Genomic DNA, 22,350 nt, shown 5'->3' on the forward strand with positions numbered 1-22,350 from the left:
GATGAGAGTGTACTCCTATGATTAGAGGCTAAGTAAATTGGGCCTATATTCTCTGGAGTTTAGAAAAATGAAAGGTTATTCTCCCTGGCTGGGGAAATCTAGAACACAGCAAAAAATCTCAAGAATAAGGGATTGATCAGTTAGGACTCAAAGGAGAAAATTCTTCAAAGGATTGTGAATCTTCAGATTTCTCTTTGCACAGGGATATGAATGCATTATCGTTGACTATATTTGGGGCTGAAATTGATAGATCTTTGGTGTCTCTAAGGAATCAAGGGATTATAGGGAATGGGTGGGCAAGTGGAGTTTAGGCAGAAGATCAGCCATGATTGTAGTAAGTACAGAATCAGCTCAAGGGGCTTTATGGTCTACTCCTGCTCCTAATTTGCACATTTAGGAGAAAGCACTCAAACTAAAACTGTTACAAGGGCTAGTCTTCCCTGATAAGTAACATAAAAACTCAAGACTGCAGTTCAGACCTGCTCTATAGCAGAACAAACACCACTTGCACAAAACTCAAACTTCCTGGTGTTTGATATTTTCCACATGAAGTACTTCCAGAATGCTCAATGACCGGAAGTAATATCCAGAGTGTGTCAGATTCTCAAAAATTCCTTTTTATATTAAAAAATCAACTGAAGAGTGGACAAGGTCATAACTAATAAGTTCCACCCTCAAATTATTACACTTACTTCACTGTCCTCCACCCCAGTGAAAATGTTTCTCTTTACACTTTCCCATACCACTACTTTACACAAATGCGTTTACTATTTGTGTTTTTTAAATTAAAAAACAATGATTAAATGTGAATAGAACGACCTCCTGCTTCTCCTCCACTATCAGTCTTTGAATGCATATTTATAGGTTTTAATCAAATATCCCTAGCTTTCACTTTCAAAATTCCAACCATATCAATACAAAAGAAAGATGCAAGTCAGAGCTTAGCCTCAGGATCTTAATTCAAATCATTCAGCATCAGAATTTATCAAAAAAAATATAAAGTGGTTGTGGAAACTTTTTAATGAAGACTTAAAATGGATGTAGTCACTTGTTAATTTTCCAGGTGGTTAAAAAATGCTCATGCTCCTAATAAGTAATTTCAGACTTACAAGTTAAACTGGACAGACTGTAAACTGAATTTTTTTTATTGTGAAAAAAGTATACAATTATCCTTGATTAGATGAATACATTATGTAGCTATACAGCTACTTCTGTGTACATATCAAATACATCCCCCTTACACAGTTTACACACAATTCACTTTTAGCTTGAGCCATGTGTACAAATCAAATACTTCCCCCTTACACATTAAATTCATGCGCATGTTAAAAGGCATATCCTCCATAATCTCTGTTTCTGCTTCTATTGCTAACACCATAATCTCCCCTGTAGGGTCCAGCATACTTTTCCATACCACCCCCTCCTCTCATGGGGCCATAGTTGGACTGCTCAGGGGAATAGCTCCCAAAATTGTCATACATGTCATCGAAATTCTCATTATTGTATCCTCTTTCTCCACCGCCATAGCTCGCAAACCCATAATCCCGAATTCGATCATAACTTCCGCCTGAGAAGGAACGGTCACGCCGAGGATACCCCCCATCACCATAACCACCATAGACGTCTCCTCGATTTCCTCTATCATTGTAGTAGCCGCCTCCGCCGCCATGGGCCCCATACCCAGCTGCATTTCCAAAATTGCCATTACTCCGACCGTTTCTCTGGCTAAAGTTGCCAGCTCGGCCGCGAGGTCTAGTTCCGCTCTGCATCTCCTCCTTCGACAAACCTTTCTTGACTTCACACCGGTAGCCATTAATCATGTGGTACTTCTGTATAACCGCTTTATCAACAGAATCATGGTCATCGAAGTACACAAAGGCAAAGCCTCTTTTCTTGCCAGTCTCTCGGTCACAGATCACATCTACTTTCTCAATCATACCATAGTCTGAGAAGTAGCTTTGTAAATCATTCTCGCCAAGGTTCTCTTTTATACCGCCAACAAAGATCTTCTTTACCTTCATGTTGAAGCCAGGTTTGTTGGAGTCTTCCCTTGGCACAGCTCGTTTCAGATCCACCGTGCGGCCATCTAAGACATGAGGCCTAGCAGCCATTGCAGCATCCGCCTCGCTCGGCGAAGAATATGTGACAAAGCCGAAGCCACGGGGGCGCCGGGTGATCGTATCTTGTACGACAACACAGTCAGTTAGCTTCCCCCACTGCTCAAAATGGTTCCGCAGGTTTCCTTCCACCGTTTCAAAGCTGAGCCCGCCAACAAATAGCTTACAGAGCTGTTCCCTCGCCATGTTGCAACAACTGCTTTCACTACACACTGCAGGAGACTGACTGCCTGCCTAATGAGCGCTTTATATAGCAGGGAGAGAGGGGTGGGGCCTCACCTCAGCTCCGCGGCCCTGATTGGTCAGTGGCTGGCTGCTAGGTAACCTCGGCCCCATTCTGTGCTGCAGTTCAGGAGCCCTGTCTGTTCCATTGTCCACAAGATAGATGGAGGGATCACCTCAAACTGCAACACTTAGCTACTACTTGCTCAATATAAACTACTGCTTCAGTAGAAAAAAAAAAGCAGAAACTGTTTTCATTAGGCATCTTAAGCAAGTTTTTGTGCAATTTATTGTAAATTAACACCGCCTAAATTAGTTTATAGTTCACCTTCCTTGGATCAGTGTAAGATAAATGCTCCAAAACAGCTATATTATGCAAGAGGCTTAATATCACCTTCGATTTTTAAGCAACTAGCTCCAGCTCTAATTTAATCCACGTGGATTCCAATTGAAATTCCAACCAAAATTACAGGTTGGATCAGGAACAAAGAGTATCTCCTTCAGTATGCCTTGAACCGTTGATCTCGTCACATCTAGTGTGGCCACACTCCACACCATTCACTAACACTTTGTACACTCAACCTTTGTCAAGTGACACTGACTCACCATCTCAAAGCAATCCTGGTCCAGTTTCATTGATCCTTCATCTCATGGCATTTTAACAAAATACTTTTCTTCCTTCCAGGTGTGAAGGATCACAAGCTCAAAAAATTCAAGAATACCAACACCCCTCTATATCCTTCCCCTGCACTTTCCTCAGACCCCATCCCTTCATTAAATCTCACCTCTTACCTTGTACTCATGACACCCAATCTTTCCTTTTGACCCTGAATGATCTGATCTTTGCTTCATCACCACCTTACCCACCACCAACTAGGCGTTCCCCTCCAAGTCACTCACCATGACTTGGAAATATAAATCATCATTCCATAACTGGCACTGGGTCAAAATCCTGGAACCCCCTTCTTAACAGCACTGTGTGCACTCCTACACCACATGAACTGCAGCAGTTCACTAATACCTTCAAGGGCAAATAGGGATGTGCAATAAATACTGGCCCAGCCAGTGAAGCCCACATCCTGATGCCTCTGCACCTACTTTGGTCAGGTGTCTTCCCCCCCCCCCCCCCCACCCCTGCCCTTCAGCAGACCCTCTTACCATTTCCAGTATTCCCCATAGCCTCTAACTCCCTCTGGATTTTTAACCGCTGTCAGCACAACACCCATCATCTCAATTTCTCTGCTCCTCTAACCTAAATCCCTCTGAACTCAGCACTCTGGTCCAACCCTAACAAGTTATCAAATCTGTTGACAGGGTGTTATTGCCTGGCATACTGATCTATACCTATCAAAGGCCAAACGCCAACACTGACTCTCCTACTCCCCCACATGCAGACCATAACCTCAACATTGAGCATCAAGCCATCATTTCCAGGACCGTCACTAACCTTGTCACCTCTGGAAATCTTTCCTCCACTGCCTCCAAACTCAATTCCCCAACCCCATACAGCCTGCTTCTACTGCCGTGATAGGCCCATTTCAGCCTGCTCCAGCCCCACAGAACTAATTTCGTATCACTACGTCTCTCCTTATCCAATCTCTTGCCACCCACATCCATGATTCTTCTGATTCCCTCCTACATTAAGTTTCCAGTTTGATTTAACCACCATCTTTTCACTATGGGCATCCAATCACTTTACACCCTGACCCTACACTTGGGCAGTCAGAGCTCTCCACTTTGTTGAAGGCCCAGCCAGTCCCCATCCACCAGCACCTGCCTCTGCCTGGCTGAACTAATTCTCACATTAAATTAATTTCACTCAATTTCTCCAAATAAAAAAGGTGCTGAATAGGCCCTAGCTATATCTGCCATTTTCTGGGGTATGCAGAACATTTTGTCAGTCTTACTCATACCAAGAAGAGGTGAGCAAGGGGCATATTGATACTGCCCAGTGCAGTTTCCTGCTCAGTGCAAAAGTGGAAAATCATCAACTTTGCTTCCAATTTCCAACGTTACTTTCACAGCTGCCATCTCCAACTCCTCCCTTTACTTCATTTCTGGCTATCAGGCAATATTTATATGCCCACCAACTCTGACAGCTCCCCAACTACACTTCATCCTGCTTCCTGTAAGGACTCTATCCCATTCTCCCAGTTTCTCTGTTGCATCGATTCAGGCAATGTAATCTTCCATAGTAGTGTTTCAGATATATGCCTTTTCCTCTACCAAGCATTCCCCCTCCACGGTAGTTGTTAGGGTCCTCAACTGTTCCCATTCCATTTCTCATTTCTGCTTGCACAGCCCCTCCTTCCCTCCAAGGACAATGATAAGGTTCCCCTTGACCTCACCTTCCATTCCATCAGCCTCTACATTAAATGGATCCTCTGGTGGCATCAGATGGCAAACATTGTCCCTTCCACTACTCCTTCAGCTTTCCAGAGGGTGTATAGTCTCCATAACACCCTAGTCCACTTCTGGTACCCTCAACATTCCCTCCCCTTCTTACAGTACCTTGCCCGTGCTTTTACCTCCCTCCCCACTGTCCATGGCCCCAAATGGTCCTTGCAGGCAAAACAGAGATTTACTTGTACCTTTCAATTTAGTATCCTGTTTGCAGCTTATGATCTGGCTTCCTCTACACTGACACCACTTGGTCGAACACAGATTCAGACCACAAGCCTGAATCGAGCTTCCAGTCACCAATTCTCCATCTTTCTCTCACTCGGACCTTGGCCTGCTTGCATTCCAATGAAGCTCAACACAAGCTATTTGCCCATCCCTAGTTGCCCGTGGTAGTGAGCTGCCTTCCTGAACCGCTGCAGTGCATGTGATGTAGGGTACACCCAATGTTGTTAGGAAGGGAGTTCCAGGATTTTGACTCCATGACAGTGAAAGAACAATGTTATATTTCCAAGTCAAGATGGTGAGTGACTTGAGAGGGGAACTTCCAGGTGGTGTTCCCATCTATCTGCAGTCCTTGTGCTTCTAGATCATAGTGGTAGTGAGCTTGGAAGGTGCTGCTAAAGGAGCCTTGGTGAATTCCTGCTGTGCATCTTGTAAATGGGTACACACTGCTGCTGTGTGGTGGGGGGAGTGAATGTGGTGCCAATCAAGTGGGCTGCTGTGTCCTGGATGGTGTCAAGCTACAAATGTTTGGGAGCTGCACTCAGAGGCAATTGGGGAATACTCCATTGCACTCCTGACTTGTGCCTTGATGGACAGGCTTTGGAGAGTCAGGTGGTGAGTTACTCGACCATGACTCAGCCTCTGACCTGCTCTTGTAGCCACAGTATTTATGTGCTAGTCCAGTTCAGTTTCCGGTCAATGGTAACCCCCAGGATGTTGATAATGGGGGATTCAGTGATGGTAACACCATTGAACATCAAGGACCAATGGTTCGATTCTCCCTTGGAGATGGTCATTGCCTGACACTTGTAGCCCAAATGTTACTTACCACTTGTCAGCCCAAGCCTGGATATTGTCCAGGTCTTGTTGCTTTTGGACATGGACTGCTTCAGTATCTGGGGAGTCATGAAATAGTGCTGAACATTGCTGATAACATCCCCACTTCTGACCTTCTGATGGAAGAAAGGTCATTGATGAAGCAGCTGAAGATGCCTGGGCCAGGGACACTACCCTGAGGAACTCCTGCAGTGATGTCCTGGAGCTGAAATACTGACCTCCAACAATCACAACCATCTTCCTAAGTGCTAGGTACGGCTCCAACCAGTGGAGAATTTCTCCCCTAATTCCCATTGACTCCAGTTTTGCTAGGGCTCCTTGATGCCACACTGTCAAGGGCAGTCACTTTCACTTCACCTTGGGAGTTCAGCTCTTTTGTCCATGTTTGAACCAAGGCTGTAATGAGGTCAGGTACTGAGTTGCTCTGACGGAACCCAAACTGGGCTTTATTGCTAAGCAAGTGCAGCTTGTTAACACTGTTCATGACCCCTTCCATTACTTTACTGATGGAGAGTAGACTGATGGGGTGGTAATTGGCCAGGTTGGATTTGTCCTGCTTTGTGTACAGGACATACCTAGACAATTTTCCACAGCCAGGTAGATGCTAGTGTTGTAGCCGTATTGGAACAGCTAGGCTAGGGGCATGGCAAGTTCTGGAGTGCACAAGTCTTCAGTACTATTGCCAGAATATTGTCAGGGCTCATAGCCTTTGCTGTATCCAGTGCCTTCAGCCATTTCTTGATAACATGTGGAGTGAAACAAATTGGCTGAAGACCGACATCTGATGTGGGGCACCGCTGGAGGAGGCAGAGATGGATCATCCATTTGGCACTTCTGGCTGAAGATTGTACCAAATGCTTCAGCCTTATCTTTTGCACTGATGTGCTGGGCTGCTCCATCATTGGGGATGGGGATATTTGTGAAGCCTCCTCCAGCGAGTTAATTGCCCACCACCAATCACAACTGGATGTGGCAGGACATCAGAGCTTAGATCAGTTGGTGGTGGGATCCCTTAGCCCTATCACTTGCTGCTTATGCTATTTGGCATACAAGTAGTCCTATGTTATAGCTTCAGCAGGTTAATACCTCATTTTTAGGTATGCCTGGCTGCTCCTGGCATGCCCTCCTGCACTCTTCATTGAACCAGGTTGATGGTAATGGTAGACTGGGGGTTACAGACTGTTTGAGTACAATTCTGCAGCTGCTGGCCCACAACACCTCATGGTTGCCCAGTCTGGACTTGCTAGATGTGTTGGAAATCTAACCCATTTAGCAGTGGTAGTGCCATACAACATGGAGGGTATCCTTAATGTGAAGCCAGGACTTAGTCTCCATAACAACTGTGCAGTGGTCACTCCTACCAATACTGTCATGGACAGATGCATCTGCAGTAGGCAGGTTGGTGAGGATAAGGTCAAGTATGTCTCCCTCACCACCTGCTGCAGACCCAGTCTAGCAGCTATGTCCTTTAAGACTCTGCCAGCTTGGTCAGTAGTGGTGATACTGAGCCACTCTTGATGAGCATTGAAGTCCCCCACCCAGAGTACATTTGGCACCCTTGCCAGCCTCAGAGCTTCCTCCAAGTGGTGTTCAACATGGAGCACTGATTCATCAGCTGAGGGAGGACAGTATGCAGTAATCAAGAGATTTCCTTGCCCATGATTGACCTGATGCTGAAACACCTCATGGGGTCCAGAGCCTTGATAGGGCACTTTAGACTCAACCTCTGCCATGATGTTCCATCTCTTTGCTTATTTATTGGTTTTCCACATTTCCATTACTCTTGTGTTTTGACAGCTGCTATTAAAAGGTCCTGTCATTCACTCATCCTCTAGATGTCTTGTCCTGTCCCACTACCACACCCTTTGGCCTTATGCCACAAAACCATTTGTCATTTTAATCTCTTCGGCCCCCAACCTAATGACAGACCTACTCTTTTGTTGTCCCCTCCCCCCACCCCTCCACTATTATCCATCTAATTTTCCCAGTTTTGATGAAGGACAGACCTGAAACATTCCTGACCACAGATGCTGCCAAACCAGAGTATTCTAGCACTGTTTGTTCTGGCACTACATGCACAAACATTCACTCCCTCCACCACTGACACACAGTGTACACTATCTACAAGATGTACTGCAAGAATTCACCAAGGCTCCTTCAACAGCACCTTCCAAACCCACAACCACTACCAACTAGAAGGACAAGGGCTGCAGGTAGATGGGAACACCTAATATCTAGCAACATTTGTTTATATTAAAAATTAATTTTCTGACATATCTTGTAACTCAATCTCACCCAGCCCCAGCATGGCAACACAGCACCTTCCAAACCATCCAGTGACCTCTGGCATCTAGAAAGACAAGGGTAGCAGACACATGGGAACACCAACTGGACGTTCCCCTCCAAGCCACACACCATCCTGACTTGGTACTATAATCGCCATTCCTTCACCGGTGCTGGTCAAAACCCCAGAACTCCCCAACAGCACTGTGGGTGCAGCTACACCACATGGACTGCAGTAGGTCAAGGTTGGTGGGGGGGGGGGGGGGGGGGGTTAGGCATAAACAAATACTGGCCTAGTCAGTGACACCCACATCCGGTGAAAAGAATAATGTTTCTTGTACTACTTGAAGAATATTCTCCCAAAATTCCTAAATGTAAAACAGAATTTGTATATGTCAATATCTCCTTTTCCTTAGCAGAAGACTTCCTGGAACAGTTGACAGGGACCATGACCATTCCATTTTTCACACTTCTGCTCTCACCTCTTCCCCTCCTTCAGATCTACAAAAAAAAAAAAATCCCTTTACCTCATTGTACATCCACGGGCCACCATACTCGATGGATCATACTTCACATCTGTAGTGCTACTACAAAATAGCTTCCCCTCTTCAGCATTGAAGGAATCATTCCCTCAGCTCGATTATCCCCAACACCCCCTCCCCTTTCCACAGCATATTTTCATGCATGCACAAAATTAATCACCTGCCTTTTTACCTCCTCCCTTCCAACACTCCTTCCAGTTAGCAGGGAATACAAAGAAATCTGTTCTATGTATAATGTATTCCCTGCTCATGATATGGGCTTTCAATTAGGCACTTTACAGTCTTTCACACAATAGCTATGATTGTATGAATATTGGGCCCAAGAATTTCAAATCATAACCTCTGCCCCCTTTTTGGGGGAATGCAGCTGTTGATTCTGCTTTTTGAATGTACAACTCTAAAACCATCTTTTGTTTTACTTGTTCCATTACCATCTCCTTCTGCCTTGTACCATCATCCCTTTGTCATTTAACATATGCCTTCCAACCTGTTGGAAATTCTCTTGTTCTCTCCACCTCTTCTGTACTTAAAACTATAACATCTAGCTGTTTCTAGTTCTGACAAAGTCACCTGACTTGAAATGTCAACAGTCTCTTTCTGCTGATGCCGTCTGTTCTGAGTATTTCCAGTATCCAGTTTTGCTTTTGTGCCATTGTATGTTTGAATGTAACTGCCCTGAAAAAAACAAGTTCTGTAGAATTGAAGACATCATTCTTACCTGATTTTCCCTCAAAACCTTTTGGCCTTCATGTTTCACTGTTAAGTATCATGCCATTATTGGGTCAGTCATTTCTCCATTTGATATCTTGGAAGGAATCTATTAGGTTATCACTAGAAGCAGCAGGCTTTTACCACGTGCAGGACAAGAATATTAAATAAAACAGTTGTGCTGAACACTAGCTGCAGGTGTACTAGATGAAGCTCCTAAATTCTGAAGTCAAGGACAGCTCAAATCCACATTTGTCACTATTAATTGGGTTAATAACTGGAGCTTAAATCTGTTTCTACAGGAATCTATATTTCTTTACCAATAGTAATCTAATTATTCCCATTGGAGCAGATCATCAAACTGAACATGTGCAGTTAACGTAATCAGATTCAGAATTGGTCACTTGCTTATTAAGCAAAGATATTTCAAGACCAGAACATCAAGTTAGTTACAAAGCTTCATCAGGCTAGACATTAAGCATTAGATATTTAAAAACTGCTTTTTCCATCTACTTCCCCATCTGGTGAATCCTCATTATCCCTTTTATACACTAGAATAAACCAGATAAGATTGCACGACTTAATATAATTCACTTCATACAGAAGTAAACTTCTATTTACCATAACTCATCTTAAAGAGAAAAGCAGGTTAATTGAGATTTATTTTACTATTTCTCAGCAAAATGGGGCCTGCTCCTCAGCACATTCTAATACAAAAGGATAATTTGCAGAATGAGTATGCTGCTTTCAAAAAAAAATGGCTTTGTCTTCAATCTTTTGGTAGATAAAAACACTTAAAACTAGTGAGGAATTCAGACCGCCTCCCCCTCTCAAGAGACAAGGTGGCCTTAAAAAAGGTAACTAAACAAGTTCATTTCTGGGAGAGATGTAACTTCTCTGCATTTCAATTCGGTTTAAAAAATCAAACCTTGGTTAGATCACACCTGGAGTACTATGCACAATTCTGGTCTCCATTTTATAAAAAAATAATAGCACTGGAGAATGTGCAAAGATGATTCACGAGGATGAGATACGCTCATCAGGAAAGGCTGAAGAAACCAGAAAGCTTTAGGAAAGAGAAGGCTGAGGGATGACTTAGAGGTTGCATGAATCAGCTTGATAAGCTCAATGTTAAACAGATGTTTTCCCATTGTGAGGTATGGGGCCAGGGAGCCCAAGAAAAATTTCTTTCCCCAAAAAAGTGGCAAGAATGTAGGACTCCCAAAAAGTGTATGAGCAGCAAACTCATCCTGCAAATTGTCTAGGGGTATGTATGTGGTTACAGAATGTATTGAAGAGCAGACTACATTTCACTGAAAAGTGGGAAAAATTAATCCCAATTATTGGGTTAACCTGTTGGGGAAATGAACAGCAAATACATTTAAGAGGGTGCTAAATAAACAAAGGAGAAAGAGACTTCACACTTTCAGCAAATCAGTAAAACATCCCTCAACTCCTAATCTCTGTTCTGTAATTATCATTCAATCAAATCCCACATGCCTTGACCTTTGTCATGAATCTATTAGGTGGTATTTAAAAGATCCTTCTGAAGTCTATGTAGAGCATATCCAGTGTTACCCTTTTCTCCTCTTATTTCTTCATGGAATTTAAGGTTAGAGTTTCTTTTAGAAATCTAGGTAGCTGCTCTATAGCTCCCTGGAATTGTTCCAACTCTTTTTGAAGATTGGAATTACATTTCCTCTTCACTAGTCTTCTGACAGCATTCCTTTGTTCAACCAAATTTTTGACATTGACACCACAACTTCTATGTTCTCAAATGGCTAGTTTGTCTTGAACTCTCTATCTTAATGCTGTAATACCTCTTGATGACTTTTAGGTTCCCACCCATCCCTTTCCAATTTCCTGATATCATCTTGTGAAAACTGAAGCAAAGTATTAATTCAGTATCCCTGCCAGGGATATTAGTATAATCTTTGAGTTTCTTGCTTATACCTTAGAGGCCCTATCACTATCTTACTTTTTCCCTTTTATTACTTGAGTCTAAAGGATACTTAAATATGGTTATGCTTTTATTTCCCATTTCATCTGCCTAATTGTCTTGTCTTTTTAACCACTTTCCTAGTCTTCAATATTTAACTACCAATTCTGTTCCATCTGCAGCCATGTTTAGGTACCCTATTCATAAAATTATGCATAAGGCATTTGGTCCATCATGCCTGCGTCAGCATTAAGAGAGCTATCCAATTAGTCCCCACTCCTGCAATTTTTTCCCCCTTCAAGTATTTATCTAAATCCCTTCTGAAAGTTAATTTAATCTGCTTCCTTCGCCTTTGGAGACAGTTTTACCAGTTACGACTTGGAATGCACTGTCACTTCACCTCTGGCTCTTTTGCTAATTACCTTATATCTGTGTCCCCTAATCAACCACCTGCCTGCCACTGGAAACATTTTCTCATTTATTATGCTTTTGAACACTAAATAAATCTACTTAAATCTTCTCTGTTCCAAGGAAAGCGACCCCAGTTTCTAGAGTTTCTCCATGTAACTGAAGTCCCCTCATTGCTGGAATCATTCACTTATCTCCTTTGCTCCTTCTCCAAGGCCTTAACATCCTTCAAAGTCTATTTCTTCATAGAATTATTGCCTCCAATTACTTAGATTTGTTGTTAAGGCTCTGTACATTTACTGTGCAGGCAATTTAATATGTTCTTATTTTTCATTGCTAGTGTTTTATTTTAGGTATTTTATTACTTCCTGTAACTGTTTTGTTCCAAGAGCTTAAGCTTTTTTTGTACTTCAATTTTTGATCTTATTTGAACGTCCATCCAAACTCATGTACAATTAAATAAAATGTACAACGATTACATAGTTGGTTTTGTACTTCAAGGAATGAAAATATTGACTACTTACTTGGAATCTAAAATGGTAAAGTTACAGCATCATTAAATCAAGTAGAGGGCTTTCAGATTCAGGACATGATCTATGAGTCTGGTCAGGAAGAGGCGAGCTTCTACCAGCTGCCCACTGGATTTTAAACTAGAACTTTTATGAAGTTGCAAGAAAAGTCAGATAGTCAGAGTTCTGTGCAATCTAGGGAGTTCTTACAGCAAGGAAAGGCAGTTGACTAGAAATGTCATTTATTTGTCTACAGATGCTACTTGACCTGCTGAGCAATTTGCTCTTTAACAGCACAGGCTGCTGCTTTGGTTTCCCCATGACATCTCAGCAAACATCACTGGGTAATTTTACATGTCATCTTGCCATCGCCAACAAAAAACCTGTTCAACTTCAGCTTGCAGCTTCGTTAAGACTCCTTTACAAAACATTACTGAGCATCATCCACAGCTTGCATTGAAATAAGACAGACAGCTTAAGAATTAAACATTGTAAAATGAGATCACAAAAATTCCTTATGCCAGTTACAAACCTGATAAATAAAATAACAGAACCTTTTACTGCCAGACCTTTTTTGCTGGAATGTTGGTGCAAGAAAAATCTGCCATTTGAACAATTCATTAGGTAGAGAAAATGCTTAATTAGCAAGCAGTTTATTTAGGATGACATTAAATGGATTTTCCATTTCTACTCCAGCAGCTGGAATTTATCTAAGATAATGTGTCGAGCACCCCATGCTATTTAGAGGGAAAAACTACTGCACTCGACCAATTACTGATTAAATATTTGAAAGTATGGGTTATGTTAAAATTGCAGTATTTATATAAAGCCAACACTCCCATATTCTATATATAATCTGATTTTAAATTTTGTAAAAAATACTTGCCTTTCACACCTTCAGGAATCCCCAAAACATTTTACAGTCAATAAAGTACTTAAAGCACTGTCATGAAGGAAATGTGGGAATTTGCAAACAAATCTTAAAACAATTAGTTAATGGCAAAATAAATCAAGTTGTTCTAAAAAAAATGTTAAGGAACAAATGGAAGGACACCAGGGGGAACTCCCCTGCTCTTCAAAATAGTGTGCTGGGATCTTTTACATCTACCTGAAAGGGCAGAACGATCCAAATTACTACATCTTCAACAGTGCAGCACCCCTTCAGTAATACACTGGAGTCTCAGCCTAGATTATGTGCTTAAGTTCTCTGTTGAGCTACAAGTAAACATCTAAAATAAACTTCAGATGGCATGCAAGATACCAGTTCAGTCATAAGGTTCAAAGCAAACTTGCAGAGATGGTGCATCCAGTATATCCAAATGTACCATCTGCAAGATTCTCCACAAGGGAAGAGAGTGTGTATGCAGCTCAAATTGAGTTTATATTTAGCTATAATACTTAGAGTAGATTTGACAGTGCAGGCACAGCTCAAGAGACAAGAGATTCAGAGAAAACAAGTTGAACAGCTTGAAATAAAGAGAATGGTACTTTTAAACTTTAGGTCTGGTCAGAGAGCAATGATTTCCTGATCCTTGTATTCCACATTCAAGAAATTCAGGTTTCCACAATATGCAATAAGATGGATAAAAGGTTCAGAATTTACAAATTCAAGGAATGTAATGCTAAGTCTTTAAAGTTAATTATCATAGATTCACCAGGGACTCATTGGCCAATCAGCACTGTGCACATGCAGACCAAGCATGCTGTTACCTCATTTCCAATTTTGCTTCTGCCACTTTCACTATATGTAGAAAACAGTCGACGTCAGAGTCTATTAAGCCATTTCAACATTTCACACTACAGTAAAAAGCAACTGGAGAACAAGACCACCAACATGGGATTGATTCCCTCATTCCAGTGTAAACTCTGCTGCCTCTAAGCAGAGCAAAATTCAATTATTGCTGCATGCTGCAAGCTCGGCGTGGTTGGTGTACCAGTGCTTCTATGTACTGTCTGAGCAAGGGTTCAGACCTGTGCTCATGATTTTCCCCACAAAATGCTCAAGTTCACTGCCTTGTATCTTTGGGGTGTTTGAACAGGAAAGAAAACTTGGGAGTCATCTAAAAATGTTTTCAAGCTCATAGGCAAGATTAGAAATTAACCAGGAACTTTTCAGAAGAATGGATAAAGTCGACAGCAACATTTTTGAACTGAGTGCTCAAATAAATGAGATCAGGTGTTTTAAACTGAGTTTGGACTAAGTACAACTGCAGTCAAGCTGGTTAATCACCTACAACTTAAGTATTTTCTACATTAGTGTCGACACTTAAGTGCTTCCTTAGCACATTGTTATGAAAGGTGCTAGGAAATTGCAAGTTTTTTTTTATATAATCTAATTCTGAAAATTGAATCCGCTTCCACCACCTTTTCAGGTAGTGCATGCCACATCATAATTTGCTGCACTGGAAAATTATCACATTCTTTTGCCTGTTAGCTTAAATACGCTGGTTACTACCCTTTCTGCTCGTGAAAGCAGTTTCACCCCATCAGCTCTTAAAACCATTCATGATAGAGTGCCTTTATTAAACCCTCCTTTAATCTTCACTGCTCTAAGGGCAACTTCAGCTGCTTTAGTCTCTCTATGTAACTTAAGTCGTGCATCCTTTGTACCATTCTATAATCAACCTCCTCTGCACCCTTCAAGGCCTTGACATCCTTCCTAAAAGGTGGTTCTAGAATTGGATGCAATATTACAACTGCAGCCTAACCCATGATTGACAAAAGAAATTAGTGTGAATTTCTTGATTTTGCACTCTTGGCTTTAAAAACAGGCATAGGATTCTGTAGACTTTTTATAGAACAGCCAACATGGTGTAACCATTCCCAGGTGTCCCTACTTCTCCACCCCATTTAGTTTATATCACTTTCCACATTCTTCTTACCAAAATGCATCTCTGCATCAAATCATAGAGCACATTTCTGCCCATTTCACCAGCCTATGCTATTCTGAAGTTTTACTATTTCCTCCTGTTCACATTTCCAAGTTATCTGGACACTTTGGATACATAGGGCATTTCAATGTTACTAACATTCTGTACATTACAGGTCCACAGCTATGTAGTGTTGCAAATGCACAGAGATGGGTTCTGTACCTGGTTCCTTAATTAGTATTTTTCTTTGCTTTGTGCAAGTACTTCAACCCCAAAACATTTTTTTTCATTGCTTGAAACCCAGATGTCAGGCTTGAGCACAGCATAGAGAGCATTATGTGCCTGTATTATCCAGAGTCTGTGGCTGACTATGCAAAAAACTGGAAAGTCATTCGGTATTGGGCAGATAGCAAGCTAAGAACAGCCTGGGATGAAGGCAGAAGGTCTGCATTTGGGCAAAATTTGGAAACTGTCAATGTTCAGTAACAGCAGGTAGGCTGCATCAAGCAATTTGGCACCAACTGAACCAGCTCAGAGTTCTCATAGTACATTGTGTCAAACTTCAAAAAAAGTCTTTATGTCAAACAGGTATACCACTCAAAATGGTTTGGAAGATGTGCTGATGGCTGTAACAAGTTGGTGTTTCTTCCTCTCCCAACCCTGCTTCAGTTGAATTCAAGCAGCCAATATTTTGAAGGTGATGCTGGAAACATTAAGCCAACTCAATATGCTAATAATGACCCAGTAATTACTGGCTTAAGAAATTTTGGTTTGGTTTGTACAACATTTGACCAGTTGGAGCTGTCATGACAGGTGATGCCACCTTTTCTTGCATAGCCTTACTTGGAGTCCACTGAAGTAATTAGTTGGGCTAGGACATTTGCACACAGTTCTTCAATCTTCTCTTGCAGGGGTTGTGCTCAATATTTTGAGAGCTCCAATTAAATTCATTCATAATGCTCCACTTTCTATACTCAGTTCAATTTCTTGATTTGGTTTCACATACAGAAAGGTTGCAGTTAGGTAGGGAGATGGTTGGTAAAAGTAATTCTCCACATCCTCAAAGGCATATGCTGGCTGCAGCTAGCAGGACAATGGTCAAGTCAAACAGGTCACAGGAATTGAAGTTGCTGCCATGGTCATGATACTGTAACCAAGAATATTGGTTACATTCAGCAGCCCATTTATGTACTGTTAATACAGCCTTACAGGTTGCTTTGCATTGAATCCTTCCAGGATTAGCATGTTGTTGCAAATTGGAGTGCTCTTTTGGGCAAGTTCAAGGTGCAAAAGTCCCTGAACAGTAAACACTTAGTGCTTAATAATTCAAAGATTCACATATTCCATTCTACAAGCAGTGCCGATTTTACACTGCATCAAGAAACTGCTCCATCTCATTGCCCAACCCATTTTCCTGAATTACAGCAATGTTGGATTAGCCAGCTTTTGCTGGACTGAGGAAATTGTTCTAGCTGCCTTGTTCAATAAGTAATGACTTCATTTGTTACAGATTAGTGATCTACATGGAATCACTAGCAACATAAGGCATTGTTTGATTGTCAGTACATACTTCAATCATAATGCATGATAGCACCCTCAAGGTGAGAGGGAGCAAGTCCCAGCTTAGATATTGGCAGACAGTGGTGAGGATTTCATTGATGCTGCTTGTTGATGTTCTTGTCCAAGATCTAACTGTAATCAGGTTCTTTGACAGTCACTCTTTGCATAGGTCTAATTTCATGCTTCTTGCAGGCTAGATTTGTCTTATGGATGTCTGACAATCTTGAAAAAGGAGCAGTTTTGTGCACTTGCTGGGTGTGGTCTGCCGTTACTGGTACAGATGGCTTCATACTTTGGCCTAGAGAGCTTGGGATGTTGTGTAACCCACTCCATATTCAGACACTTGTTACTGCACTCCACTGTTCTATGGTTAATTGCTAGCATTTCAAACAAAAAAGATACCATGGCTGGAAATATGCACCTCCTCCACTTTGCAGTGGACGAAGCAAAAAAACTGAAGCTGTTCTCATCAGTTTAAGTCTGCTCAGGTTACTCTCAATCTAGTGCAATGTTCAGTTTGAAAGTCAGCCTTCATCTCTTCCAAAAAAACTTCAAAGCTGATAGCCTTAATATCCATGTCACACAGATCTCAATTGATTCCAGTATTTTGGCAGACAGCAGCATAGCTGCCCAACAAATACATCTTCTGGCCAAGGTTTTAAAACAGCTCTAGGTCCTTGATAATACAGTATATCAAGATCACCTCAAGTTGGTGATGCAGCTTTACAAGTGACATCCTTGGTTATATAATTCAGTATAAATTGGCAAATCAAACACCTCAATGACACTGACTTTTTCCCCTTGTGGCTTTGCCTGGAATAACTTTAAGCTCTTGCTTAGTATTTCCATGACTTACTTTGTGGTGTCTGGCCAAATGACATTTCTGTATCATATGCAATTTTAGGCATTGTTTTTCTCTCCCACCAATTTTCCATGGGTGGAGCAGGTAGAAAGGATGCACTATAAGATTTAATGGTTAGCAGAATTGTGGCACTCTTCAATGGAGTGTGCAGCAACCATCTCAGACGTTCATCTTCTATCAGCCTGGCAAACAGCAGCGATGATGGCAGGTGTTTGAGAAGCTGCGACCCAAAATTGTCCACTCTTGCTCGAGGGCTGCATGAGAGAAGAGTGTGCAGTTAGTGACCTAGAAGGGAAAGCATGAAAGTTTATTAACCATTGAAAATCATTTTGACACTTGTTTTAAGAAATAGCAGCTTTATTTAGGACAATAAGACATTTAAAAATAAAATCTTAATCCACACAACCTTGTATAGATCTCATGGGGATCAAACAAGGTTAAGGTTTACTTTACTAGGAAACAGAAGTGCCAAGGGTCACAGTTCAGCATACCACTCAAAGAGAAATAGAAGTGAACTGGACAAGACCAACTTGGTAGTTGATGCACTTCACTTGCTACAATCTAGACTAGGGAAAGTGCATGATCCAAGGGAGTACAAAAATAAAACATGGCGATTGCTAGGTATCATTCTCAGTAATAGTCAAGCACAATTTATTTTCTAAATTTAAAACCATCTCAAAAACTAGTTAGAAAACCATAATCCTAAATGAATATCCAAGTTGACCAAACCTGTCCTTTAGATGTTAGGCACGTCTTCCTAATCCACTGGTGTAGGTAGGAGTTAAGATTCGTTGACACTATTTGATCAGACAGGGAGACTCCTCTCTTGCATCCCACTCTTCACACTAATATTGGCAGGGGTAACCTTCAGGAATCTAGGCCCCACATTCTGGAATTCTCTCCTTAGAAATCATCTCTGACCAAGACTGTTCCTAATATTCTGTATCCATGTTCTTCCTTTATGGCCTTGATAGTTAAGTTAAATGCTATATAAATGCAAGCAGTAGTTATCTTGGCCAACATTCCTCATTCATAAGCACAGATCATTCATTGGCATTTGTGCAGTCTTACAAAACCAAAATGGCTGCTGCACTCTAATTGAACTTAAGTACAATGGAGCACAAGCATTTTAGGTGATAAATACATGTCAATTAAATTGCAAGTTGCACATAATTCTTGACAATTTGAAGCAACATTAATGAAACCTCATTTCCCCATCTTCAGTACAAGAACTTTTCCTGCAACTTATACCTAGTTTTGCTCCAGTTCACATCCTGTAAATTCATCCATATCCTTTCATCTACACTTTCTGCTTCAAAAAAAAGTACAACCTGCCTTGAATTTTAGTACAATTACATACTTACCCAGTGTGATAACCTTGAACATACGAGACTGCAGAGAACATAATGTTCTTAGATTGAGACAAAAAGGTATCCAATCTTCAAGGGATGCATTTCCTAGATTGCCTTGCCTTTTCCATTCTAGGGGTCAACTAATCTGTGGTCCATTCAAACATTGTTGCACTATCCTATTTAACTTTGACACTGGATATTCTAAATAATCTTCCTAAAACAACCATTAACTCATACCGTTGGAAGTATGAAGGCCCAGGATGTAGCAAGGCCCCTTGCTATACCTAACAAGCATATTCTGTTGAATCAGTATTTCCATTTTGGAATGGAATCTTTTTCTTTGGACAATTCTCAACTTCCACCCAGACCCTTATTTGCATCCTAACATCCTAAGTTATATAGGCTTAAGGGCAAAATGAACTGCTATGCTGATGCAGATAGCCAAGGGCAAGGAGTTGAACCAAGTTTTGCCAATGCAAATTAACATAAGCACGAGCTTCCTATGATTGGTTTCAATGCCATAGGCATTAAAACCAAAGGAAGAAAAATATGGCCAACAGGCATACATTGGTCGAGGATAAAAAGCTCTGCTGTTGCTTCTACTATTCAAATTACTACCCACTGATACTAAATGTACCAGTATGAAGAAGTGTCTTGGAAGGATTACTGACAACTCAACTAAGCTTTAGCAGCACAAATCAGCTTCCTGCTGATGGGGCACCTAGACTGGAAGGCCAACTTGATGGTAGGCCTATCCTACTAACTTAAACCATGCCAGCAGAACATGTTTCTAGTTATTTATAATGTCACATTTGGGTGCTCAGTTTCAAGGTAAAAGACTTAAATATTAACTTAAAAACACTCAAGTCTCAGCACCATAAATTCAAAAGATGGCAAAGTTGCAGGTCATGGCTAGGAGTGATTGATTGGTTGGGTCAGAGGGAGACAGAATCTGGTAGTCAGCCTGTGTTTGTTGGAAGACCAGCTACTAGTAAGACAACCCAGCCAGGCACAATAATGACCACAACCCAGAAATGACTACCTGGATTCCTGCAAAGGAATGAGACTCTTAAGTGTATTTAATGTGGTACATTCTAAACAAGCTTTAATGGTGTCAGACCCCCACAAGAGAACTCAGAACAATAACTTATGAAAAAATAAACCTTATCCACCCCTTCATCAAAGGGATAGAAAGGCAACAACAGGTATTTGTTATGAAGAGAAATTTGTAACGCCCTCAATTACAAATGGCCCGAACATGAAACTGACATCAGAACAAAAATCCCACAAATACTATCCCCAGAAAATTGCCAAAAAAAGCATTTAATTACTTTGCATTGATAAAGATGAAGGAATAAAAAAGAATTTAAGGGATTAATGGATTCACTTCACCTCTGAAATCTGCATTAAAAATGGAAAGTAACTGCTTTTATGCTGTGCGCGCCTGGGAAGTTAGACTTCATAATTTATAGAAAGAACTGGAAACAAAATTGCAAAAAAACTGCTACAAGCATCAAGGGGTTAAAACCCTGAACATCTTCAGGTAGACTTCACCCAGAAAGAGACACTACAGACAAGAGATAAATTCAATGTAGTTTATTATGAAAAAAGTTAAAACAAAAAGTATGCAGTTTTCTTGGTACGCAATACTAGAGTACATTTTTAGCTATGCAGTCCCCTTTTTTTTTTAAACCTTCACCCCGCACCCAAAAGAACTAAAAGGCATATCCTCCAAAATCTCTGTTTCTGCTTCTATTGCTAACACCATAATCTCCCCTGTAGGGTCCAAATTTTTCCATACCACCCCCTCCTCTCATGGGGCCATAGTTGGACTGCTCAGGGGAATAGCTCCCAAAGTTATCAAAGGCATCCTGGAAATTTCCACGATCGTATCCACCGCCACCTCTATAGCTCCCAATTTGATCACCATAACTTCCACCTGAGAAGGAACGGTCACGCCGAGGATACCCCCCATCACCATAACCACCATAGACGTCTCCTCGATTTCCTCTATCATTGTAGTAGCCGCCTCCGCCGCCATGGGCCCCATACCCAGCTGCATTTCCAAAATTGCCATTACTCCGACCGTTTCTCTGGCTAAAGTTGCCAGCTCGGCCGCGAGGTCTAGTTCCGCTCTGCATCTCCTCCTTCGACAAACCTTTCTTGACTTCACACCGGTAGCCATTAATCATGTGGTACTTCTGTATAACCGCTTTATCAACAGAATCATGGTCATCGAAGTACACAAAGGCAAAGCCTCTTTTCTTGCCAGTCTCTCGGTCACAGATCACATCTACTTTCTCAATCATACCATAGTCTGAGAAGTAGCTTTGTAAATCATTCTCGCCAAGGTTCTCTTTTATACCGCCAACAAAGATCTTCTTTACCTTCATGTTGAAGCCAGGTTTGTTGGAGTCTTCCCTTGGCACAGCTCGTTTCAGATCCACCGTGCGGCCATCTAAGACATGAGGCCTAGCAGCCATTGCAGCATCCGCCTCGCTCGGCGAAGAATATGTGACAAAGCCGAAGCCACGGGGGCGCCGGGTGATCGTATCTTGTACGACAACACAGTCAGTTAGCTTCCCCCACTGCTCAAAATGGTTCCGCAGGTTTCCTTCCACCGTTTCAAAGCTGAGCCCGCCAACAAATAGCTTACAGAGCTGTTCCCTCGCCATGTTGCAACAACTGCTTTCACTACACACTGCAGGAGACTGACTGCCTGCCTAATGAGCGCTTTATATAGCAGGGAGAGAGGGGTGGGGCCTCACCTCAGCTCCGCGGCCCTGATTGGTCAGTGGCTGGCTGCTAGGTAACCTCGGCCCCATTCTGTGCTGCAGTTCAGGAGCCCTGTCTGTTCCATTGTCCACAAGATAGATGGAGGGAATCACCTCAAACTGCAACACTTAGCTACTACTTGCTCAATATAAACTACTGCTTCAGTAGAAAGGAGCAGTTTATAAGCTTTGTTACAGGTATGCAGTGGCACCGACCATGTTTGATTTGAATATTGTGCGTGACCTCTCTCCCGCCCCCTCCCCCTCCCCCTCCCCCTCCCCCAGCCTTGTCTCTATTTGGCGGCAGGAGGAAACCATCTTAGCGTCTCCCTGCCAGCAGCCCCTTTGTAAAAAGGCCGGACGTCAAGCCGGAGGTTTGGCTTCGAAATTGGATCGCGCCCGCACGGCAGGCGTAAAATGGACGCCCGCCGTTCCAATATGGTGGGGGAGGTGCATGTGCCGATCGCGCGCGCGCGCGCGTTGCTACTGCGCCACCTCATATTGGTTAGTGCCCCATCGTCAGGCAGGAGAGGAAATGTAGCAGGGAAGGCGTGACAAAACCTGTGACATAGGGAAACAATGATAAACAAACAAGAACCGAACGACAGATGGAAGTGTTTGATATTTTCGTTCTCCCTGGTTTCCTGGGGCATTACATGGGGATTCAGGATCAAGTGCAATCTGCAGGTGAACCTGGATTAAATTACGGTCTGGGGGATATTTAGACTAGAGCTCACAAACG

The 22,350-nt window shown here is 42.1% G+C and overlaps 1 protein-coding gene and 1 long non-coding RNA gene across 2 annotated transcripts; both read right to left on the reverse strand.

Annotated features, from left to right (window-relative positions):
* Positions 1-1,129: 1,129 nt before the first annotated feature.
* Positions 1,130-21,567, reverse strand: LOC121281099 (heterogeneous nuclear ribonucleoprotein A3-like). The gene is made up of 2 exons (XM_041193777.1): positions 20,774-21,567; positions 1,130-1,567 (listed from the first exon to the last, which is right to left on the reverse strand). The coding sequence occupies exons 1-2, from the start codon at positions 21,507-21,509 to the stop codon at positions 1,326-1,328; spliced, it is 978 nt and encodes a 325-aa protein (XP_041049711.1). The 5' UTR covers positions 21,510-21,567; the 3' UTR covers positions 1,130-1,325.
* Positions 12,419-18,403, reverse strand: LOC121281100. The gene is made up of 2 exons (XR_005943814.1): positions 18,212-18,403; positions 12,419-17,736 (listed from the first exon to the last, which is right to left on the reverse strand). It is a non-coding gene; the product is annotated as an uncharacterized LOC121281100 (long non-coding RNA).
* Positions 21,568-22,350: the final 783 nt, after the last annotated feature.

This window comes from Carcharodon carcharias, chromosome 8 (assembly GCF_017639515.1).
Source record: "Carcharodon carcharias isolate sCarCar2 chromosome 8, sCarCar2.pri, whole genome shotgun sequence".
Lineage (NCBI taxonomy): Eukaryota > Metazoa > Chordata > Chondrichthyes > Lamniformes > Lamnidae > Carcharodon > Carcharodon carcharias.

Coding starts and splice junctions, on each gene's coding strand:
- LOC121281099 (XM_041193777.1), bottom strand. CDS start 21,509: ATGGCGAGGGAACAGCTCTGTAAGCTATTTGTTGGCGGGCTCAGCTTT. Junction 1,568..20,773: donor GCGTGACCGTTCCTTCTCAG/GTGGAAGTTATG, acceptor GTTCCTTCTCAG/GCGGAAGTTATGATCGAATT.